The sequence below is a fragment of the Moschus berezovskii genome, chromosome 7, assembly GCF_049115385.1.
Source record: "Moschus berezovskii isolate FMDL1 chromosome 7, NW_MosBer_1.0, whole genome shotgun sequence".
NCBI lineage: Eukaryota > Metazoa > Chordata > Mammalia > Artiodactyla > Moschidae > Moschus > Moschus berezovskii.
Genome location: NC_142466.1, coordinates 119,190,521 through 119,215,762, shown reverse-complemented (window position 1 = coordinate 119,215,762; position 25,242 = coordinate 119,190,521). Strand labels below are relative to the sequence as shown.

At 52.0% G+C, this 25,242-nt stretch overlaps 1 protein-coding gene across 6 annotated transcripts in view; it reads right to left on the bottom strand.

Moving 5' to 3' along the window:
• Nucleotides 1–14,475, bottom strand: part of MYT1L (myelin transcription factor 1 like) — a 136,160-nt gene extending 121,685 nt beyond the window's left edge. For all 6 annotated transcript variants that reach the window (XM_088837762.1, XM_088837763.1, XM_088837766.1 and 3 more), the window contains exons 1-3: nt 14,421–14,475; nt 14,223–14,256; nt 13,977–14,039 (exon numbers count right to left, since the gene is read on the bottom strand). In XM_088837762.1, coding sequence (XP_088693888.1) covers nt 13,977–14,039; nt 14,223–14,256; nt 14,421–14,475 — 152 coding nt within the window. The remainder of the gene's footprint in view (nt 1–13,976; nt 14,040–14,222; nt 14,257–14,420) is intronic.
• Nucleotides 14,476–25,242: the final 10,767 nt, after the last annotated feature.

The following is a 25,242-nucleotide window of genomic DNA, read 5'->3' as shown; positions in this document are numbered from 1 at the left end:
TAGAACCAGGAACTACATTCAAAGTCTCGTAATGACCCATAGTGGAAAGAAATACGAAACAGAAACAGCATGTAACTGAACCACTTGGCTGCATAGCAGAAACTAAAAGAGCATTGTAAATCAGCTGTGCTTCACTTATAGAAAAGGCCGATAGGAAGAACCAAGAATCAAGCCATATAAGAATTTATGATTTTGCCAGTTGTGTCTTTGCCCCAGGGACAAATACGCAAGCAAATATATGCAAATGAAAAGCTAACGATTTCTTACTCTCCCTTAAATATATACTAAGTTCTCCTTGAGATGCTCAGGACAGAGCACTTTGTCTTTCTAGGGCTGCTGAGAAATTATTCAGTTGTGGAATACTGAAAACTCTGGTAGTTGAAGGATGGAGCCGTTTACATGTTCAGCTTGGGATGGAGGCTGTGCATGAGAACCTTCCTAGCTCAGATAAATATGACCACTCTTGGGATTGCATGTAAACACCTGATAGAAATACAGCGAGCTATACATGCTCATAATATATGTACAAACATGCAGGATACACACGTGCATAAACTCACTGCGGGCAGAATCTGTCTCTCACAGAAATTAAGAATCTTCTTAAATATGCATTTTCTAATCATTCACTGCAAGAGAAATGCAAGCTCCTACCCCACATAGATGTTCAGAGCTGTCCTCTGGCCTGTGATCAGATGTGATCGCCTCGCGCAGGGTGCTACAGGCCTAGACTGTAGTTTAATGGGCATCAGGCTACAAATAATGAGCCTTAAAATCTGGTCATCATCAAGAGGATTCAGTATGTTTTCTCCACAGAACGGCCTTGCTTTTAATTTTTTTTGGCAATGGGTAGTTAGAAGCTGTTGAGTCTGCACTTTTTTTGTTGTTGTTGGAAGCACCAACTCATAGAGACTTCCCTGGTGGCTCAAATGGTAGAGAATCTGCCTGCGATGCAGGAGACTTGGGTTCGATCTCTGGGTCAGGAAGATTCCCCTGGAGAGGGTCATGGCAACCCACTCCAGGATTCTTGCCTGGAGAATTCCGTGGACAGAGGAGCCTGGAGGGCTGCAGTCCATGGGGTCGCAAAGAGTCGGCATGCCTGAGTGACTAACACCCACCCCCCCCCACACGTCAATTTATAACCAAGTCCTGCCCGTATGGCTTCCCTCCCAGGGTTTGGATGACAGCTCACCTGGACTCCACTATTCTTACTGCAGTCATTTAGCTTCTAACAGCCATTAGAAACGTGAGGTCCTGCTGTGAGAACAGGTTCCCCGACTGCTGCCCGGCTCTCAGACACGCCCTGTGTGCAGACGTGACCGGGGCCCAGCACCCCTGCTGGGCTGGCCCTGGGCACAGGGTTCCACCCTCAAGGACTGGGTCCCCGTCGTTCCCAGCTCCACAAACCTCGTTCTGAACTTGGATGACGGGGATGCCCTTGGGGGACACGCTGAGCCTGGCTCTGACAGAGGCTGTGACCCTCTCGTCAGAAAGGACGTGGCAGAAGCGGGTGCTGTGGGCAGGGGTCCCACAGGCCAGAGCAGTCACGCTGCTCTCTTTCTCTGGGAGGCCTGAGTGTGCACACGTGCGTGCGTGTGTGTGCAGTTTGCTCCTCTCCCTGACCCTGACTCCGGCTCTAGACGAGGGCCCTTGCTTCTCTGGTTGCTCAGAGGCTGCGTGGCCCAGCACGCGGATCCTTCAGTGAGGCCCCCACCGCCTCCTCTGGCGTCAAGGAGGGCATGGCTCACCTGTCCTGGCAAGAAGGCTCTAACCCGCCTCACCCCCCGCAGGCCTGTGAGCTGGTCTGACGGCCCGTGGAGGGGCCTGCCCTGCTCGGGGGTAAGAGCTTCCCCATTCCCGTCCCACAGAAGGTCTGTGAGGGGCCTGAGAGGGGATGCAGCCGTGCCCGTCCGCCCCGGGAGGCACCTCCCTGATTGGGCGTCAGACCCCTCAGCCGCCGACGGGAGCAGAGACGCTGTCCGTGTGTCCGTCTCCGTGCTCACTGACACCACGCGGATGGGGACTTCCCTCTTCTCCTCTCGGTTTTCTCAGGAGTGCCCACCTCCCCAGCGTCAAGCAGGAAGACATGGCTTAGTCCTGCAGATGCGGACGTCTTCCACGCAGGTCCAGAAAAGCTGGACGTGGAGCCTCCCGCTAACTGTGTGACCTTGGGGGTCTCAGCTCCTCGTCTGCAGGGGGAAGAGACCAGTCCATCCCCTGGGGTCTCCAAGGGCGTTTTCTCTGCTCCCTGGGGCGCTCCCGTCCATGGAAGGCTTCTGTGGGGAGGGGTCTTGGGGGTGTCAGCCTTGTTGCGAAGGCTCCTCATTCTAGGATTCTGTGCTGCTTCCTTTCATGGTCCCGATTGCCAGCCAGTTCCTCGTATTTTTTTAAAAAATAGGTGATTCTCATCAATCAAAAGCCATCAGATACTGGAGGGAAACGAATAAGGACGGGTGTAGAGTGTGGACCCTTCGGGGGCATCAGCGTCTCAGCGTTTGAAGGACGACGGCTCAAAGGTGTCACGTGGCCGTCCTGTTGAAAAGCGGCAACCACAGATGGGAAAGCAAGGGCCAAAGGCAGGTCCCTTCAGGACAGGTCCCTCCACGCCCTGCGGTGTGGCCTGGAGCCGACGGCAGCCCCTTCGGGGAACCACCTGCCCCGGCCACCCCGTTCCCCCTCCTCCCCCTGGGGCCAAGGACTCCATCCCAAAGGCTGGTCCAGAGAGGGAAGAGGCAGCCAGTCCCCAGCCCCAGCCTCCCCCTGCTTGTCTCAGGAGTAGGACAGTGACGGGGGCCCCAGCCTTGCTGGGGGTGGTCTCCTGAGCTCGGGCTCAGGCCTAGCTCAGCAGGCATGCCACCTCCAGGAGGGCGCCTCCTGAAGGCCCACAGCCCACAGGGGTTTGGTTTCCCTAAAGGGACACAGGGATGACGAGGAATCCCACCAGGCGCTGTAGGCCATGCCCCTACTGAGGGTCCTACTCCCATAATGGGTGGAGTTGGCCCTGAAGACAAGCCATGCAGAGTGTCTGGGCTTCCCTCGGTTTGCACTCGGGGCTGGGCGGCGGGACCCGGGGTCCGCCAGCCGACTCTGCCTGCCTCGAGGGCATGGCTGTGCTACAGGGTCCCCGCGGGACCGTCCACCCTGAGGGGCTCGTCCCCTGCCTTCTGCTCTGTAGGAATCCTGCCGCACTGCTGGCTCATCAGGTCTTCAGAAATTGGAAAGAGACGCCATGAGGCATTCGACCTCGGGCACGTTAGGAGCTTGTGGCTGTTCCGTGCGTGGGTTCCCTGTGAGTCACCACGGTCTCCAGGCTGAGAGACGTGTGGCTGAGGGGGCCTTGGCTTCAGTTTGCTCGAGAAGGACCCTCACGGCATCTTGCGCCTGTGGCGTTTGTAAGTGGTGGGAAGGAAGGGAGATGCTCGTCTCAGGCTCTGTCCCCTGCTCAGTGCTTTGGGGCCCCCACACTGCGGGCTCTCATGAGTGTCCATGTGTCCAGGGTTCTCCCAGGACCCCTCCTCCTGCCTTGCTGGGCACACCCTCCCCTGCACCCTGCACCCTCCCCTGCACGTCTGGACGCACGTGTGTATCGCTGTCACGAGTGTTACGTCAAAGGGTGGGTGTCCCTTTGTCCCGAAATATCCCTTCTGTGTGCTGTGAACACTCAGCAATTAGACAAACAGAGCACCTTCGATGCAGCCAATATGATGATGTGTCATATTCTACTTGGCCACAGAGGTGACCCCTGCACACCTACCTCTGTGCAATTCCTTAACTAAGCTGTCATTTCTGAAATAAGCAACCGGGTGAGTCTCCACGACAGGGTGGAATCCAGGCTGAGCACTTGCTCACTCGCTGCTGGTCTGGGGCGTCTTCTACATGCCCACACCCAGTGCTGTGCAGTGACTGGTAAGCACCATTTGCCTTTTGTGTCATTGGCGTGTGTGCTTGGGGAAGGTCACCAAGGGCAGGGCCGTGTCAGATGCAGCCCTTGGGTGGCCCCAGGGCCTCTGCATGGCTGCAGAAGTGTCTGCTCGCTGCTCCTGGCTCCCGGCACCCCCGCAGTCAGGTGGGGCTCCTGATACCCGTGGCCAGGGGGCCAGAGAGACTCGGACACACTTGGAACCCCAACTGGGCCGGAGGAGTGCCAGGCAGTGAAGATGCTGGGCCCTGATGCCCACCCCTGTTGTCCTTGCAAGCCTTCATTTTCATTGTCTGAAATCTAAAGACACTTGTCTAGGACGTTCAGGCACGGTGTCCCCTTCAGGGGCTCCAGTCCTCCTTGACACCCTTGGCTGTGGGTCTGGTCGGGCCTCCGCCTCCAGGCTTGGAATGCGAGGTTGGGGGGAGCAGGTGGCCGGGACAGAGGACAGAGCCTCTCACCTTCCTCCTGGCCCTGAGCATCGCCCGGAACCTGCTCCTCACTGAGCCCCAGAGGGTCTCAGCCGAGGCTCAGTCTCGGGGGTGGGAGGACGCTGGAGTCCAGCTCACAAGAGGGAGCTCATTTAAGAGGAGGAAAGCTTGGCTTACCCTACAAAACATGCCTTTTCCCAGAATTTTCTAGCAATAGCATTGTTTAAAAAATTACCAATCTTCTAAAAACTTATCCTTTTACAAAAAAAAAGTTCTTTCTGAATAAGAAGGAAGTGCTTTAAAAACAATTATCTCATATTATTTGCAGAAGGCAACAAGGACATCTCCTCCCCGCTCCTGGAAACACAGACAGGCCCCATCTTGCTGGAAACAAACTCCTGAAACCAGTCCTGTCCTCACGTCCTTCAAGCTCCGCTCCTCCTTGTGACAGTCTACCCCGAGGAAGGGGCCAGCAGCCACAAAACTATCTACAAAGATGCTTATCCCATCCGATCTATAACCTGGAAGTTAAAAACAAACACTAGATTGTTTCTGGAGACCAGCTCGGGGCCACGGACCCAGCCGTCAGCAGGGATGCAGGGCTCCTGGCTTGTGATCCTGCAGCAGGGTCCTCAGCCCCCAGCTCCAGCCTCAGCCAAGACCCCGTCCACACACCAGCTCTGAAACGTGGTGGCCGGGTACCCACTGCACCCCAGCGCAGACGGTTGAGGGAGCCGTCATCCCTGACCAGAGCCCCACCACACACCCATGTCTGCTGTACGTGCTGAGTGGCTTCAAAGCCATGGTTATACATTTGCAATCATTTGTAGTCAAGAAATCAGGCCGAGATGATAATTCCTTTGTTTTATCTTAACCAATGTAGATTGTAAATATGAGACAGTCTCCAAGTCCTTGCCTGAAAATACCTATATTCCTTCTCTTCGAATGCAATCTCATTTAAAAAGTACATTTAATTTTATCCAGTGTCAAACATCTGCCCTGAAATGCATTCCCTGTTTTATTGACAGTTTTAAACAGACTAAATCAGTCACACTGTCTTCTGAAATATGTAATAAATGCGGCCAGGGCCAACGAGGTGTCCACTCGGGCGGACCTGATGGAGACGGCAGCACACACATTGTTTTCTTGGGATGGTGGCCAGGAAGCTTTTTTCTTTTAATAGAGGATTTACTGTGACAATAAAGGTGAACTGCCATCACAGTCCTGAAGTTTGTTTGCACACAGACAATTCACACTAAGGCGTCGAGCAATGGCGGGTCTGGGAAACCCATTTGCTCTGAATCTTCACTTCATACAGACCAGTCCCTAGAACTCCACCTTTTTGCTTCTCTGCAACCATGCATGCAAGCTATCAAGTGAATGGTAAAATAGGCATGCCCTAGCTTCTGATTTATAATATTAGTGAGAGCAGGGAGGACAAGCACGTTGTAAAGTTCAGGGATGGGCGATGCCCAGCGATGTCTTATAAAGAACGGAGGGGCAGTGGGCGCCCTGGCTCCTGGCTGGGTGGCTGCGTGCATGGAATTCTTCACCCACGCCCCGGCGTGCGCCCTGCTGCACGGCAGTCATACATTAATTAGAGCACAAACAGACACTGCAGTGTTGCCACGCACCCAAGTGGATCTTCATTTTTCACATGTGGGGCCCTACTAATTAAAATCAGCTTTGCAATTAAATGTGGAAAATTGTGTTAAACTTTCAAGCGTGGTTAGGAGAAAATGCAATTATTTTTCGGGGTTTTTTATTTTAATGCAAATGCAAACGCTCTGCATGTGAATCCAGTGAGGGAGGCACAGGATCCCTACTTTTCTTTCTTCCTCGTCTCTCTCTTTCCTGTCTGATTATCCAGGCTCCTCTCAGTTGCACGCTGCCACGCTCCACTGTCTCTCCCGGTGCCTGGCTCTGTTCCAAGGCTTTTAGTGAGAGCTCTCTGTCAAGGCATGAATAATACAGCCCCCAGGCTGCCGGCAGCCTCCAAATGAGGCGTGTGTGCGTCAGGAAGGAGCCCTCAGCTCCAGCTCCAGAACAAGCTCCCGTGAAGACAGGCAATTATTCACCCGCAGCTGCCGCCATGGCAGCCACACTGGTGGGTGCAAAGGTATATGAGATGGAAGAAATCTGAAGGAGGAACACGCACCACAAGCCAGAGAGAATCCAATAATTTTCTAGTAGGAAAGAAATCTACCGTTTGGAGCTTTTAATTTTAAAGTTTCAGGGTAAATTGATTTGACTCTGAATTTTCTAAATTGGGAAGGATTTAAATATAATACCAAGGCCATCAACTGGCTTCTGCAAGACTCTACCGCTAGATTTCAGGTCAACTATCTCACCAGAAGCCTGTGCTCAACAAACAATAACCTCAACAAAACATCTGTGAAGGGCAAATGTGAATAAAATCCATTAAATGTCAGAAGTAAATTCAGAGGGTTCACAACCCAGATGATGTGAAGAATAAATCCACATTAGGGACTCCCCCGTCCCCCACATTCTCCTTCGTTGGAGACTTATACAAAAATCGCTGTTCAGAAAGAAGTAAGTAAAGCCAGTTAATTTCAATGGTCCAGTATGTATCTAACTGCTAAAAGGAAGTCTAAAATTTCAAATTCTTCTACATTGCTTAATATTTATTAATCTGTGATAGATTTTCTCAGATTTCTTTTTGCTGTGGACCGTTTTTAAAGTCTTTATTGAATTTATTACAATACTGCTTCTGTTTCACGCTCTGGCTTTTGGTTGAGAGGCACATGGGGTCTTGGTTACCGGAGGGGGGACTGAACCCTCAGCCCCTGCAGTGGAAGATGGCCTCTTAACTACCGGACCACCAGGGACGTCCCAATCTGTGATAGATACTGACAAATACTATTCCCACCTCTAATTTTCACTGGGAAATTTCATAAAGACTTCAGAACAATAAGGCTTATCTGCTGCCCCAGATGGCAAAGAATCTGCCTGCAATGCAGGAGACTCGGATTCAACCTCTAGGTCAGGAAGATCCCCTGGAGAAAGACATGGGAACCTACTCCAGTATTCTTGCCTGGAGAATTCCAAGGACCGAGGAGCCTGGCAGGCTTCAGTCCATGGGGTTGCAAAGAGTCAGGCACGACTGAGCGACTAACAAATACTTACAGTAGTAGCAGGAGAACAATAAACCAGCCCTGATTTTGACAATGAATTTAGTATCTATTTATTTACCCCTTTGTAACATCAGGTTGCACTGTATCTTTAACACAATATTCTATATCAACCTGAGGACAGAAAATTGTGATTATAAGGCGTTAGAATGTTCAATCTCAGTCAAATTTTCAAGAGTAAATTTTGGCAGGAAAGTGTTCACGTCCCACATTCTGGCTCTCCTAGTAACAGGTCATGTAATTCTCTGGATTAGTAAACAATCTCTTTTTCAGGTACTTGAACCAAACTAAGACAGTCACAGAGAGAGTGAACCGGGGCCTCTTGACCCCATGTCTGTGCCCACAAGGCACCTGTCGTCAGGCTTCCCAGGTGGCGCTACTGGTAAAGAGTCTGCCTGCCAATGCAGGAGACACAAGAGGCGCAGGTTTGATCCCTGAGTTTGGAAGATCCCCTGGAGTCGCAAATGGAGACCCACTTCAGTACTCTTGCCTGGAGCATCCCGTGGACAGGGGAGCCTGGCGGTTGCAAAAGAGTGGGATGCAACTGAGCGGGCACACAGCCCAGGGCAGGCAGAGACCCCTGTCCCGAGACGGTCGGGCAGCCGGGATCTCGCACTAGGCCGCTCTTCCTGCACTCGGGGTGTCCTTGCTGGTTCAGGGCCCCAGTCCTGGGCTGGCGCTGTGTCCTCTACCCCGTGCCTACCAGCAGTCTTCCAGCCACCAACCCAGAGCCCAGCTTCTTCCTCAACTCCAGGTGCATGGACTCTTCCTCCATGCCTGTCATTTTCTTCCTGCCACCCAGGCTGTAGGCCCGGAAATGCTCTCTTTTCACCCAAGGCTGTTTGAGACGCTTACAGGCCACCTGTCTGCCTGCACAGCAGGAACGAGGTGGTCCCAGGAGAGCAGGGACCCAGAATGCGCCTCTCCCTGAATCTGGGTGTCTAAGAACCAGACTCTGGGAACTCAGATGGTGGAGGGCTAGTTTTGCACCTTCAAAGGCAGCTCTGGGATTGGCCCCCACATTTGAGATGCTAGCTTCAGCATCTCTCACATAAATACCATTTTAGAAAAGCCGTGTGTACTCAGGGCCGTGGAGTGTGCAGAGTCAGGGGTGCAAGAGATGTAAGACGCGAGTGGAAAGGAAGGGATGGGATTTGCTGTGGACAGAGACCGAGACGGCATTTTGGTTCATGAAAGAGAATTACTCTGGCTTTGATTGCAGATTCCATGATGATTTTGTCATCATTATGTGCTGATAATACAGAGCCTAGAAGACTCAGAGTCATGTGTCTGGATACTAACAGTTTTGGAAGATAAAGGCTGGTGGTTTTGTCCCTGATCATGTGCATGTGGAAGCGTTAGTCACGCAGTTGTGTCTGACTCTTTACAACCCCCTGCAGCCCGCCAGGCTCCTCTGTCCATGGGACTCTCCAGGCAAGAATACTGGAGTGGGGTGCCATTTCCTTCTCCCAGGGATCTTCCCAACCCGAGGATCGAACCTGGGCTCCTGCATTGCAGGCAGATTCTCTACTGTCTGAGCCACCAGGGATGCTGACCACATGCATCAGGGCATGAAAATGTCGACTGAACTGGGACCCCTGTGGTCAGTGAGCAGGGATCCAGAGATGGGCCTCGGGTCCAGGAGGGTGGCCTGGAGGAGGAACGGGTGTAGTGCCTGCATCAGACACAGACTCTCTGTCACTGCTCTTCCTTTCACCCTGACTGCTCGGCGACTCAGCACCACGTGGGATACTACATCCGACCGCCTGATACGCCCGGAGTTGCTGGTGAAACTGTTTTCATTTCCCTTATGTTTTTCGCAGTTTCTCTCTCTGATTCACCCTTTGTGCAGTTGTGTGTATGCCTATCAGGCAGCTCAAACTGTGAACGATTAACACGAACCTTGAGTCGATTATCTGTAGTTCAAGGATAAGGCAGAACATCCAATAAAATATTAGAAGTTTAACTCCCACCCCTTCGTTTTTAACCAGGACTGTAAACCATGAATTCCTTGTGAATTCAGACTGTTGATGAATTTCACAAGTATCACCCAGTGGTTGGTCCTCCTCTGACCTCTATTTCCGGTTTCTTATGAACCCACAGCTCTACCTTCCTTCAGTTCAGTTCAGTTCAGTTCAGTTGCTCAGTCGTGTCCGACTCTTTGCAACCCCATGAATCACAGCACCTCCCTGTCCATCACCAACTCCCGGAGTTGACCCAAACTCATGTCCATCGAGTCGGTGATGCCATCCAGCCATCTCATTCTCTGTCGTCCCCTTCTCCTCCCGCCTCCAATCCCTCCTAGCATCAGACTCTTTTCCAGTGAGTCAACTCGTCGCATGAGGTGGCCAAAGTATTGCAGTTTCAGCTTTAGCATCAGTCCTTCCAATGAACACCCAGGATAGATCTCCTTTAGAATGGACTGGTTGGATCTCCTTGCAGTCCAAGGGACTCTCAAGAGTCTTCTCCAACACCACAGTTCAAAAGCATCCATTCTTCGGCGATCAGTTTTCTTCACAGTCCAACTCTCACAGCCATACATGACCACGGGAAAAACCATAGCCTTGACTAGACGGACCTTGGTTGGCAAAGTAATGTCTCTGCTTTTTAATATGCTATCTAGGTTGGTCATAACTTTCCTTCCCAGGAGTAAGCATCTTTTAATTTCCTGGCTGCAATCCTTACCAAGGGAAAAAGTCACCCATCTCAGCAGCCACAGGAAACCAAATCTCCACTGAAGTGGCAAAACTACCGCCCAGGGCCACGGCCTCCGCCCAGGGCCACGACCACTGCCCAGGGACATGGCCACCAACTGAGGCCACCTCCCAGGGACATGACCAGTGACCGGGGCCACAGCCACTGTCCAGGGCCACAGCCACTGCCCGGGGCCATGGCCACCACCCAGGGACACGACCATCAGCCAGGCCACAACCACTGGCTGGGGCCACCACCACTGCCAGGCAGGCCCTCCAAAGCAGTGAAATGGCACACTGAAACTCTGTGTGAAACTCTGAAACTCTGCATTTTTGATTCTCTTAGGAATTATGCTAAAATAAAGATTACCTGGTAGACTTCATTTTACTACTTGAAATCAAATTTCCAAACAATTTTATATTTTTTTATTGTTGACTCCCTTCACTTGCCTCAAATTAATTTTTGCATGTTCAAATAGCTAGATACCAATATACTAAAAGAATGTCTTTATACTCAGCTACAAACTGACATGATGAGTGAGTAAAGTGAAATTGTAGCCTTAACAGGAGCACATTCATTGAAAAGTACATCAGTAAAAACCTGAGCGTTAGCTGCTCAGTTGTGTCCAACTCTTTGCGAACCCATGGACTGTAGCCCGCCAGGCTCCTCTGTCTACGGGGTTCTCCAGGCAAGAACACTGGAGAGGGTTGCCATTTCCTTCTCCAAGTAAAAACCTGAAATGATGGGCAATTTCATCAAAGCCCAAACTGCGGCCGCTGTGCTGGTCCTATTTGAAGATGTCTTAGGTGTGCCGAGCCTCAGCGGGGGGCAAGATGACACCTGTGTTGGGGGGGGGTGCAGGCATCTATGTGCATGAGCAGCTGTCATAGCGCAGAAACTATCTTTTCAAAATGAAAGAAACAAAGCCAGATATAACTGAAATCTCACAAATTTGAAATAGCTACAGTCAAAAGATGTTGATGTGTACAAGAATCTTACCTACTACAAGGACCACCTTTTCAGTCTGAGAAATTCAAATGTCACCTCTTAGTTAAAAATTACTGATAATATATAGCCATTGAAAAACAGAACGTAGCCTTACTTGACACCTCAGTGAGATTCCTGGGAGAGAAGTCTTATCACTGACATGGTATTCTGAATGGTGATTAGCTTTACATAACAAAGTCTGTGGGCTTCCCAGGTGGCCTTAGTGGTAAAGAACAGGCCTGCTGATGAAGGCAGATTTAAGAGACCTGGGTTTGAGCCCTGGGCTGGGAAATCCCCTGGAGGAGGAAATGGCAAAACATTCCAGTTTCCTTGCCTGCAGAATCCCGTGGACAGAGGAACCTCCTGGGCTACAGTCCACGGGGTCGCAGAGGGTTGGATACGACTGAGTGACTCAGCAGGCACGCAACAAAGTCTGTGACTTTCTTGTTTTAAAACCGAGGAAATTGAAGCCAGTACAGGTAGCGCTAACGGTAAAGAATCTGCCTGCCGATGCAGGAGATGCAAGAGAAGAGCATTTAATCCCTGGGTGGGGAAGATCCCTCAGAAGAGGAAATGGCAACCCACTGCAGGATTCTTGCCTGGAAAACCCTATGGACAGAGGCGCCTGGTGGGCTACAGTTCACGGGGTCACAAAGAGTCGGACACGACTGAGTGACTAAGGACACACAAAAGTTAAACAACTCACCCAAAGCCCCCGGGTCACTAGTGGTGAAGGGGAGACTGAGCCCAGGGTCTGTTCTGGGGCCCCCAAGATGCCTCCTGGTTCACTAGTTACTTTTCACTAGTAAACCAGTGGAAATTCCAATAACTGTGTACATTATGACTCATGGTAAAAATAACGCCGTTTTAAATTTAAAAATTAAAATTATTTTTGTTTTAAAAATTTCCAGTTTGGCTGCTTGTGTGAATATTGTCTAACATTTCATCTGCTTCACTCCAGCACAATTGAGGGCATTCTGTGCTCTCATCAGCATCGAGTCTCAGAGGAGGTGGAGCCTGCCTGGCCTCAGTTGGCCCAGCCTCACCCGAAGCACCCCTTTCCATACACGAAGAGGACCCGGGGAGGACGTACACACAGCCCGCGCCCCACAGGACCCATCATGGGGTCCACAATCATGGGGTGCACTGTGGGTAGAAATACAAAGGCTTGAGTCAATTATTTGGGAAATTCATGATTTCTCCTGCAAAAGTGTGGTTATGACACCTAATTAAAACTAGTTGACAGCTAATTAAAACTTTTTAGCCAAATTTAATCATTCCTTCTAGTAGCAATATAATCAAGTTTAACTATTGATTAATCATGAGATGATTGGGCGTCCCAGGTGGAGCTAGTGGTAAAGAACTCGCCTGCCACACAGGAGATGTCAGAGACCTGGGTTCGATCCCTGGGTCGGGAAGTTCCCATGGAGAACATGGATTGTTGCCTGGAGAATCCCATGGACAGAGGATCCTGGTGGGCTATGGTCCATAGGGTTGCAAAGAGTTGGACACGACTGAAGCGACTTAGCAGGCACGCCCACATGAGATGATTGGGAAAAAATTCACTCATAGTTGGCTAACTTGTTTTTCTCTATCATAAATATAAACCAGTCAGGTTTTAAAAACAGGATTTTAAAAAAAGAATTTACATATATACTCCTTCATCAAATAGCAAATACTTGAAATAAACCATGTATTTAAATCAGATAATTTGATAATTTTGCACAGTAAGATAAGAATATAAGACATTAAATATAATAATTTAAGTCACAAAATTCTCTTAACCATAGCCGGCAGTTCCTCCAGCCTGAAACCGTTTCATCGTGGGTGTCCATTAAAATTCCCTGCCCCCCTAAACGCTAGCATGGGGGATTTTGGAGTAATTTGTAATTTTCCCTTGATTTTGCTGAAGGACAATCATCATAATTGCTTGATTTCACCGGTAAATTAGCGCTCAGCTGAAAAGGAAATAGCGAGCGCGGTCGCGAGGACAGTCGCCTGGGGGCTGGAGCACCTGCTGCAGCAGCTGCGCCCGCGTACCTGGGCCCGGCCCCTGGAGGCCGCGCGGCCGACGGCAGGCTCCCTACCTGGGTGCCGGGAGTCAGCCACAGGTGAGCCCTGGCCAGGGCACGCGTCTGACGCACCAGGGCCGCGACCTTCCGCAGAAAGGGGAAGCTGCCTCCTCCCACAGGGCGGCGCCCACCAGGCAAGAACCTGCAGGCGGACCTGCCCCTGCCCTGCAGCCTTGGCGTGAAACCTTGCCGCCACAAGCCCCTCCCTGCCCCGTGCTCCCTGCAGCGTCTCTGACGCAGGCCTGAAATCTGGGCTAACGAGCAATATCACCTGAGCCCTGGAGCCCCTAAGCCCCTGAGCCCTGGAGCCCCTAAGCCCCTGAGCCCCTGGAGCCCCTGAGCCCTGGAGCCCCTGAGCCCCTGGACCCCCCCCTGAGCCCCTGAGCCTCGAGCCCCGGAGCCCCTGGAGCCTGGCCCGGCCTGGCCCCTCCAGCCCAGACCGTCCCCCGCAGCCGCCTGGGGCCTGGCCTTCCTCCCCTGGACGGGTCGAGCTCCCGCTGAGAGACCAGGAAGGCCGCCCTTCACTCCACCGCCCAAGGGTCACCATCCTGAGCTACGGAAGGAGAAAGCGGGACGAGACGCCCGGCTCCCCGCGAACCGGGGCCGCGCTGACCCCGCCTGTCCCCCGCGGGTGGGCGAGCGCTGCCCAGGCGGCCGGCGGAGCGGCTCCAAGAGCCCCAGGCCCGGGGGTCAGGGGAGCCTCCGCGCGGAGACGCGGCCTTACCTCCTGTGTCGCGCGTACTTTCCGCTGACATGGCCGCTGCCGTCACAGCCGGGGGTGGGACAGCTGCAAGAGGAACGCACGGGTCACTCAGGGGCCCCGGGCGGCGGGCCGCGGGGGGACGCGGACACACAGGGAAGGCCGGCACTGGGGGCGGGCAGGCCCCGGGCGGGAGCGCGGAAGCCCGCTCTGTCAAGCTGCGTTGCGGGGCGCGCGCTGCGTTGCGGGGCGCGCGTCCGGACCACTGACCTGAACAGCTCCTGGATGGCCGGCTCCACGGGAACTGCAGAGAGAGGAAAAGAGACGCTCATTTCTCTTGCATCGCAAGACCCCCCCTAACCCCGCCAAGACAACCACCCAGAGGGCGGTGTCCAGGCCCAGACCGAGGGCTTCTGCAGGACGGAGGGGACCCCAGCAGGGCCCCGGGGGCGCGAGGCCCGGACGTACCTCGGACCCCTTTGGACCGCGTGCGATGCCGCTTCTCCTCGGCGTCCACCTCCATCTGGGGGAAGAGAAGGCGGTCAGCATGCTCCCTGCTGGGGTCTTAGGGACAGTGTCCCTCTGTGAATGGGGTGTCGGCCACGGGGGAAGGGCCAGGCGGTCTACACGCGATGTTTAAAAATAACAAGCAAGACCTTGGTCCTGTAGGACGGCTTTGGTGAGGACACACGTGGGTCAGTCAACCTGAGTTGTATTTGTACCAAGAGTATAACAGACAGCAGTGAAGTTTGCAGGAAGGAAAGAAATGCACGTATACTGTCCGCCTCTCCTTGTAGCTGAAGTGCTTAACCTGGTCAGGGGCCTACGTGGGAAGTGGGGGGTGTCAGAGGGACCCGCTTTCTCCAGTAGGCTACGCTCACTGTGGTCTATCCCTGGGGGCGATTGCGGCCACCTTGGTCTGGACCATCAGGACCCTTTCCAGGGTCACGGCCCCTCCTGGTGGCCATGGCAGGACTTACACGTGGAGGTTGCAGGCGTCTCCATCTGCTGCCTTGAATAATCCTCACACAGTTCTGTAAGGGAGGCGTCTATGTTCTGCTTTCTTTACCTGGGACTTGCCCAAGATCATCCATGAGGCAGCTTTGGTGCAGCGCCCCGAAAACCACCACCGTCTACACTTCCTCCTTGAGTCAAGAACACATGGCTGGACGGGTGAATGCAAGTAATTTAAACAGCAAAACTGCTCATTGCAGAACTCCACTCAGCGCATCAGAAGGGTCAACAAGAGGAGAGCAGTAAAGACGATAGCTCTTCTCACCAGATCCTGCTCTGGCCTGGGTCATTTGTCACCCTGTCCAGCAGGAGACGGGGCTTCAATCCCTGGGTCGGGAAGATCCCCTGGAGGAGGGAATGGCAACCCACTCCAGCATTCTTGCCTGGAAAATCCCATAGACAGAGGAGTCTGACGGGCCACAGTCCATGAAGTTGCAAAGAGTTGGACACTACGAAAGTGACTGAGCACACACACACATACCAGTGTGGCCAGAGCTGTATTCTAGGCGGAAGACAGGGACATGGCAAAATCTCATGTGTGCGAGGGGGTGGGGAGGGAAGGACTGGAGTTTGGGATTAGTAGATGCAAACTGTTATACTCATGCATGGCATTACATTACCATACATTAGTATGGGGACAGGGGACGACAGAGGATGAGATGGCTGGATGGCATCACCGACTCTGTGGACATGAGTTTGGGTGAACTCCGGGAGTTGGTGATGGACAGGGAGGCCTGGCGTGCTGTGATTCATGGGGTCGCGGAGAGTGGGACACGACTGAGCGACTGAACTGAACTGAATGTATGGCACAGATAGACAGGTCCTATTGGGCAGAACGGGGAACTGTTCAGTCTCCATGATAAGTCACGATGGGAAGCAGCATGAGAGACAATCTACCTGTTATCTATCTATACCTATCAGTTCAGTCCAGTTGCTCAGTCGTGCCCGACTCTTTGTGACCCCATGAACCACAGCACGCCAGGCCTCCCTGTCCATCACCAACTCCCGTAGGTCACTCAAACTCACGTCCATCAAGTCGGTGATGCCATCCAGCCATCTCATTCTCTGTTGTCCCCTTCTCCTCCCGCCCCCAATCCCTCCCAGCATCAGAGTCTTTTCCAGTGAGTCAACTCGTCGCATGAGGTGGCCAAAGTATTGGAGTTTCAGCTTTAGCATCAGTCCCTCCAATGAACATCCAGGATTGATCTCCTTTAGAATGGACTGGTTGGATCTCCTTGCAGTCCAAGAGACTCTCAAGAGTCTTCTCCAGCACCACAGTTCAAAAGCATCAATTCTTCAGTGATCAGCTTTCTTCATAGTCCAACTCTCACATCCATACATGACCACTGGAAAAAACATAGCCTTGACTAGACGGACCTTGGTTGGCAAAGTAATGTCTCTGCCTTTAATATGCTATCTAGGTTGGTCATAACTTTCCTTCCAAGGAGTAAGCGTCTTTTAATTTCATGGATGCATCTATAACCGAGTCATTTTGCTGTGCAGCAGAAATTAATTGGGCTTCCCTTATAGTCCAGTAGGTAAAAGAATCTGCCTGCAATGCAGGAGACCTGGGTTTGATTCCCGGGTGGGGAAGATCCCCTGGAGGAGGAAATGGCAACCCACTCCAGTATTCTTGCCTGGAGAATCCCATGGACAGAGGACCCTGGTGGGCTACAGTCCGCGGGGTTGTAAGAGTCGGACAAGACTTAGTGACTAAACCACCACCAACAGAAATTCATACAAGAATTAATACAAGTAACTCAGCTGTACTCCAACATTTTTTAAAAAATTAAAATAAGAGATACCATGGGTGCAGAGTTCATCTCCTCCACAATTTATGATAAGAAACGTCAGAATCCGGGAGAAGACTAGTTAAACTCCTGTGACTCTGCTAGATAACGTTACAGAAAGGCCCGGCGGACCTCTGTTGGAGCAAAGCTTCAGCAAGTCGAGACTCTGCAGAGAATCCCGGGAGAAGGGGTGTCTCTGGCCGGAGTCTTCATACCAACTGACCAACAAATACCTACCCGTCACTCTGTATGCAGAGTAGCAAAATACACATAAGCAAACGCATAAGCTCGTTCAGTGTCTGAAACGTGTGCTGAGCTTTAAGGGAAAACATCAGGTTTCAGGTTAACAAAAGGTCTGGGGCAGATGTTTCAGGAGGGGAACAGGATGTGCAAAGGCCCTGGGCAGTTCAGGGGACCTGGGCGCTCGGAGTTACTGGAGGCGCGGACCTCACAGAGCTTCAGAGGGGCGTGGCCAGTCACGCCATGGATGGGGAGACCCCCCCTTGTAATTTATGCTCCTGCTGCACCTGAAATAAGCCTGGGCCGTCACCTGGCGGGGGGGGGGGTACTTGTCACCACAGGGTGTGGAGGCCATCGCTCTGTGAGCATGGAGTCGAAAACCTTGGCTCACTTGCTAGTTGCTTGAATGGCTGCCTAAGAATTGTTCTGTGTTTTACATTTAGGTTTTAAGCCTTTTTATATATATTGGGGACAAACTTATTTTCTTCTAAGTGGAAGTTAATCATGCAACTAACCCCTCAATTAATGAATACCAGCTCCCCACTAACATGCGCCTCTTGTTGTGGGAAGGTTCCATCTCAGCTGGTCCCTCTGTGGGCCGCTCTGTTTATTCCAGGGCCAGCCCTGTTTGAGTTCCCGGCTCTGTAGTGTTTTGCTCTCTGAGAAATAAGCCTCCATTAACACTGGGATAAACATACACACATGCCTATATACAGTAGATGACCACCAAGGACCTACTGTAGAGCACAGGGGATGAATGCATACACGGGAGCAGAATCTGAAACAAAACACAGACGCATGCATGCGTCACTGAAGCGCTTTTCTGTACACTCCTCACACGATCTTGTAAATCAGCTATGAAAGCGTTAGCCGCTCAGTCACGTCTGACCCCTCGTGACCCCACAGACCGTGTACCCCCAGGCCCCTCTGTGCGTGGGGTTCTCCAGGCAAGAGTACTGGGGTGGTGGCCATTCCCTTCTCCAGGGGGTCTTCCCGACCCAGGGATTGAACTTGAATCTCCTGCTTTGTCCGAGCCACCAGGGAAGCCCCAACTATACTTCAGTTCAAAGAGTATACATGTATGTATGTATGAATACTTCATACATTCTTAGAAGAGAATAAGCCTCCTCTCTGTGAAGGTTGCAGGAGACGACTTGCAGACCACGCCTAGTGAAGCCCTGGGGGAGTCCCTCCTCCTCCAACCAGTGGGACCACCAAGTGAAACAATGAAACAGAGGCTCATTCCCCTCTCACGCACGTTTCGATGTCCAGAAACTTCCAGAGAGGCTCAGGTTCAGCCAGGTGCGCACAGTTCAGGGTATGAGGTGTGCGGTGGTTTGCACTGCCCAGGTTTACACTGGGAGTGTGGGCGAGGCCCCTGACCCTGCAGGTCCCCTGCCCCGTGCCCACCCCGCCGATGGTCACCTGGCCTTTTCCATCGGAAGTTCAGGCAAGCTCTGCTTTGAATTTTCTCTTTGGGTGGGTCTGAGACCCGAGCTGTAGGAGCTTCGCTGGTGACGCAGGAGTGGTGGTATGCAGGCTTTCTGACCTATGTACAGGCTCTGGACTTCCCTGGGCCTGGGGAAGGGGCAACCGGGTACCACCACCTGGGTTTCTGATTGTCTAGTGAGTCATGCTTAGAAAAATCACTGTGAAGGAACTATTTCAGCACACATTTAAAAAAATTTTAAGCCCAATGTTTATTTTAAAAATAAAGAGAGGTTTTTGGGAGACCTTTAAATTGTTTTATACTTAAAGCCTAGAATGTAAGAAATTTACTTTTGAAACAATGAAAGCCATAGAATGACTCAGTGAATTGTGTTGTAAACTGTGAACTTTACATCCGGAAGCAGGACTTATTTTATTATTTGATCCCTGTGGTAAAAGGCGCACTGACCAGGTTGAGCCTTACTGAAGATAACAGAATATTAACTGTGCCAAAAAGCTGCACATTCGCGGATTCCATCAAGCTCTGGAGGCTGAGCAACTTCCAGACCACAGCCGTGTCCCCAGGAGGGGCTGGACGTGGGGTCAAACAGCGCGAGGACCATTGTCGTCCTAACCTGCATTCCCCACCGTCACGCTCTCCCTCTGCACAGATGGGGAGGAGGGACCCTGGGGCTTCGGCCTCCGCGGGGGGCAGCTCAGACTTTACCCAGAGCCTGCGCTCCCAGCTCCCTTCTCCACTCCCTGGCCACTCACAGGCAGGAGCTGCTTTGTTATCAGCCATTGGCCGGCCCTGCCTCTCACCCGCTGCCCCAACCTGCGGCCACTCACTGCTCTAGTATCATCAGGCAGGGGGCAGGCAGCAGGCGGCGGCAGGGCGTGCGTGGTGGTGGGATAGTCAGGGAAGGTGTGATGAAGAGAAACGAGGGGCTTCTGGCACCACCAGGCTTGCAGATCAAGCTGAGCGGCGCCGTGCCCGCCAGCTGCCCTGTCCCCAGGCTCCGTCTCCTAGTAACCGAGACCCGGCTCCGTGCACAGCTTCACAGGATGGAAGCTGCTTCCTCATCTCAATGCAGACTCTGGGAAGTCTGGGTTCATAAGAAATCTACCAGGAAAGATCAGCGAGAATCAGAGATGATGGATGTAGGCATCCTTGAGTTGCGGCCAGGGGAGTGGGGTTACCTTGCAGGAAGTCTTCTCTCCCAGGAATGGAGGCAGCGTGACTCCGTGGGCAGGACGCAGGCCCACAGTCAGGTCTCTCTGCTCTGGTCCGGTTCCTCCCCAGCCTGCAACTGTGGCGAAGTCACTTAATTTCTCTGTGCCTCGATTTCTCCATCTACAAAAGAGGGGCCATACAGTAAAGCACCTAGTGGCTTCATGATGGCACCAAGAGGGCACATGAATAGAGAATGTGCCTTCTGCAGTCACCACGGACCCTCCAGCTTTCCCCAGGGACTGTGTCTGCTGTCCTATCGAAGGACGATGGTCCCTGAGAGAAGTGTCCTTCTGGACTTGGGGCTCCTGCTTAGACTCTGAGAAAAGGGTCTCCCTTGGGTTGTCTGGGAAGACTTGTTCCCTGCTATCCAAGTCATCTGTGCAGGCTGGGGGACATTCTGTCCAACTGAGAAGGTTCTAGAACCGGTCCAGGGGACCAGCGCCCAGCCCTCCAGGCCTCCGTACTGGATTCTCCTCTCCATATCTGGGGCAGGAGCAGGCCCTGGCGCAAGGCAGGGTCATTCCAAACCAGAATCTGAAGGTGACCCCTGTATATTTAGTCTGTGACTTCTCCAGGGGACTCAGGGGCTATCAGACAAGGCTGGTCTCTATGACGTCTGTGGAGCCAGGGGACTCTGGTCAACACCACTTTCTTGTCCATTACATCATTTTCCGGTCAACCAAATGCCCCTAACTTTCTGAGTGAAGAAACCCACACTCAGAGAGGTTGCGACACTTTCTCAAAGCTCCAGTTAGCTGTTGGGAGAGCCTTGGAGAATCTTCGAACTCTTGCTTGAAGGTCTAGGGCTGTCCCAGGACTGTGGGTGTTCACACCGTCTCCCCCACGCCCCACCAGGCAAGGACAGCCCCAGGGCTGCCTAGTGTTCACATTGCCCCCTCTCCCCCCCCCCCCATGGGAAGACCGGGAAGGGCTGAGCCCAGGACTGGGAATCTGAGTCCCAGGGGCCCAGGTGAGCCTTCGGGTGGTGACCTTCACCCAAAAGTGTTTCACCCCAACAGGTGCCATGGACACTCCCTCCCTCATACTAGTTTGTATTCTAAAGGGCTCACTGCCACTCACTCCTGTTTTATAGGAACTGAAAACCCCTCAGCACATGAGCCGGTTTGTCGTAGACAATAGGAAAATGCTCAAGTGCGACGTCAACTAGCTTTGTAATTCCTGTTTTGAACAAAAGGCAACCAGGTAGTTGAGTCAAATAAGAAAGAGTCAGAGGCGTTTGGGTCACTGTCCTTGGAACTCAGCCATCCTTCCTGTTACCTGTCTGCCTCTGTTGACCTTAGGGCTGAGCTGTAAATGCTTCTCTTTTACACTTAATCTTCCCAAGGCCTGATTTCATTCCACAGACAAGGGCTAAGAGTCTGCACCTGTGTGTCTTGCCAGGAACACAAGGACGCAGACCGCAGAAGACTCAAACTCATAAACTCCCAGAAAGAGAAAGGAATTAGACCAGATTGTCTTCCTTCTTTTTGACTTTTTCATCTAGAACAAAAGAGCACCCCCCCACCTCCTCCGTGGAATACCTTTCCCCAAACTCTCCTGCCTCGTCTGACCCAGGGCTCAACACTTGGGTCCCCAAGACTCTGGAGCAGCAAATCATCCGTCTTTGTCTTGTTTGCTGCGCCAGGGGCTGGTTAACAGGGCTTTGCTGATAGAGAAAAGAAAAAGGAAGCACGAGACGGCAAAAGGAAGATAGTGCTCCTGTGGACTGGTGCAGGATGAATTCTAAATCTAACTGAGCAGATTATGTTATACAAGTGACCAGTAAAATGTTTAATGGTTAAAAGATTTGAAGTCAGATGGTCTTGGCTCACAAAAGCACTACCACTTACTTCCTCATAATCTGAGCTCGTTGTTCATAAGCATGAATTTCCTGGAGTTTTTCAACCTCTAAATTAGATAATATACAAGAAGGATCCAGCTAGCCATACAGGCTCAGTGGACAGCAGCAAGTTTGCACAGCATCACCACATACATATTTACTAATGTGCCCGTATCACACCTCTGCATTCCGCTCTCTCACTGACAGCCACGGCCATGTAGATAGCTCCTAAAGGGGGATGTCTCTGATTAACCAGCATTTCTAGGGGGCCCACTCACCTGCACTCTGCTAGACTTGGGTGATTCAGCATAAAACAAGATAGATAAGACGTTGCTCTGCGAGTTTACAGGAACAACAGAAGAAAGAATAATGAAGAGATCAACACAATGGCAGCTGTAATGCGCAAAAACTAATTTATTTGGCGTGTAAAGAGAGAGAGAGAGGATGAAAGAACCGAAAAATAAAAATCCCCCAAAACTTTAAAACAGTAGGTTTGCGTAAAATACAAATTCCATACCTATCGCTACAATAGGTACTGGTAACACCAGTGATTGAGAAAACAGAATACAATCCACTGAAGGGTTCCCTGGTGGCCTCAGATGGTAAAGAATCCACCTTCAACACAGAGATATGGGTTCGATCCCTGGGTCAGGAATATCCCCTGGAGGAGGGAATAGCTACCCACTACAATATTCTGGTCTGGAGACTCCCATGGATGGAGAAGCCTGGCAGGCTACAGTCCATGAGATCACAGAGTCAGACACGACCAACCAACTAATACTTTCACTTTTCAAATCTACCAAAACACAGATTAAAACAAGTTAATACATTGACAACACACTCAGTTTTGATGCTATGACATATGTGGATGTTGGCCTTTCTAAAATAAATTGTTTTCTAAGACTATAGCTATAAGAACACTTTACAAGCAGCAAATATTCAACTCAGTGTGAGTAACGTTATCAAGAAATACACATATAAATAGCTCATAATATTTGAAAATTAAACAATTAAGTTGTATATGAACAAGTGACAAGTAAACTGTTACTTATGGGTCAACTCCTATTCCCAGCATAAATTTTACTGGGTTTGAGATCCTGGTCTGCTCCAGTAGTCACATAAACCCGCGGCACACCTGAACACGGGCGTACGCTCTGGAAACCACAGAGTCGTGCTACAGAGGATGTGGGAGAGCGGAGGTGACAAGGCCATGGAGCCCCTGGAGGGTGCACGATGGCGTCATTAAACTAGAAGGCAGATCCCTGCGGCCGGAAGACAGAGGTTCCCTCCCAGGGACAGGCCGAGTTCCACCCACACCCACCCCTGCAGCCACGGCAGGGTCAGGCGTCCTGCCCAGGTGCTGCCAGGATTCAGAACCAAACCGACTCCCTCTTCGCTGAAGCCAGGTTGTTGTTGTTTTTTTTTTCTTTAACATTATAAAAGCCAACTGAAACTCCAATACTTTGGCCACCTCATGCAACGAGTTGACTCACTGGAAAAGACTCTGATGCTGGGAAGGATTGGGGGCAGGAGGAGAAGGGGACGACGGAGAATGAGATGGTTAGATGGCATCACCGACTCGATGGACATGAGTTTGAGTGAACTCCGGGAGTTGGTGATGGACAGGGAGGCCTGGCGTGCTGTGATTCATGGGGTCACGGAGAGTCGGGCACGACTGAGCGACTGGACTGAACTGAACTGAACTGAAAAGTCAACGGCATCGCTTTCTGGTCTTCTTCCTAAGATCAAGTGTAAAAGTCATTGGCAGACATTCCCTCTGGGACATTTATTTTAGGAAATGAGAGTCTCAGAGTGATGATTATTATTATTTTTGCTTTTGAAAAACACGCATCCCAAGTGTCTGCACTGAGCACGCGCAGGGAGACGCAGCTCCCAGGGGGGCTCTCAGGGCCTTGCCCGCCCCTCACCCTCTGCACACCAGGGCGGGGCGAGGGCAGCTCCCGGGTTCCGCTCCACCTGTGGACACCCGCGTGGGCATCCTGCCCTCGCCCTGCCCTCACTCCGGACACGCGGGTCGCTGAGGAAAACTGTTTTCCGCTCCTGCTGCTCAGCACGCGGTGCAGGCACCACACGAAGCCTGCCGGTTGCCGAGAAAGGGCTTCTTCCTTCCTTTGTAACTTCTCCTTTATTTTCTTTACTCTGTGTGTGTGTGTTTTAAATGTCTACTAAACACATTTGAATTGTCATATGTATCGTCCTGACAGGGCTTTCCCAGTAGCCCAGTGGTAAAGAATTGGCCTGCAAGCAGGAGACCCAGGTTCGATCCCTGGGTCGAGAAGATCCCCTGGAGGAGGGCCTGGCAACCCCCTCCAGTTTTCTTGCCTGGAAAATTCCATGGACAGAGGAGCCTGGAGGGCTACAGTCCATGGGGTCACAAAGAAATGGACAGGCCTGAAGTGACTTAGCACGTAGCACTCACGCATCCTGCTGATAAGTAGATCTTATTATGCTTGGTGTTTTCTTTTTTTTTCATTCTTTATCTTTCGTCTCCATCTTCCAGAAAGTTTTTCCAAATATATCTTTCAGTTCTTCAACTGCATTTTAAAATTTCAAGAGTCCTATTTTATATGCCCAAATTGGCTTTTATCTCAGTTACATGTTTGCATTTATTTCAGTGATTGCTTGTCTTTGTAAGAGGGCCGTCTCTCTCCTCAGACGCAGGGGGAAGCGAGGGCCGTCCCGCTGCTAGGCGGGCTGAGGGTGCTCCTGTGACCCCGGCCTCCCGTGGTCCTTTCTGCCCCAGAACGTACACCACATATTCACTCATCTCATTCATGCCTTCTCCTTTGTGCCTTTTCTTATCTCTGACAGAAAATACATTATCACTTGGTACTGTAACAGTTTGCTTTCTCATCTGTTTGAAGTGGGGCAAAACCTTCCTTTCACATTTCAGGCATTTATAGGAAACAGTGCACCGAGGACATTTAATGCCCCTGCTTCTCAACAGTCCTTTGAAGGAGCATCTTCAGTCCCTTCTGCCGATGAAGCTCCACCAGACAACGTCGGAGCAGCCCCGCGGGGACCCCAGCATCAGTGTGGTCACTGCAGTCTGATCAGGCCTGGTGAGAGGAGGAGTTACAAAGTGGCCACGAGGCTGGTGACATGCACGCATTGCACATCCTTCCATGAGACCAACCGAGAATGGAGCGTTTGCACTTACAGTGGTTCAGCTGGAGCCTGGTGGGGATTAAGTGACTTGGTCCTCCAGAAACTAGCTGTGGGGAGCGTGTCCCGTCAGGCGTCTGCCGAGTGCTGGGGATGGCAGGGACAGAGCCAGCCAGCATCACTGCTCAGGGGACCCTGGCGGGATAGACCATCAGTCCCTGGGTGGGCGGGATGTTGGAGCGGGGAGATGGCTGGGGAAGGAGAGTGAGGGGCAGCGGCGGGCAGGGCCCTGGGGGAGGCCCCCTGGGAGCCTCAGATGGACCAGGGGACTCCCCCTCCTGCCTCTCAAGCCCAACCCAAGCTGGATGGGGCCTGAGCACGAGGACACTCGCCACCCACTCTGGGCCGGCCTGCTCCCCCGGGGCACCCAGCAGGGTGATGGCTCGAGGCACAGGGTTCTGCAGAGTCAAGGGGATCCGGCGCCTCGCAGGATAGCTGCTGCAGCTACTGATGGCCCGGCGGCCTCTAGGGGTGGTGGCGGGGGCTCACGCGCAGGTAGAGTTTAAAGACAAGAGGAGGAAAATGACGTTAGAGTCAAGAGCGAGCGGCAGGCCTGCT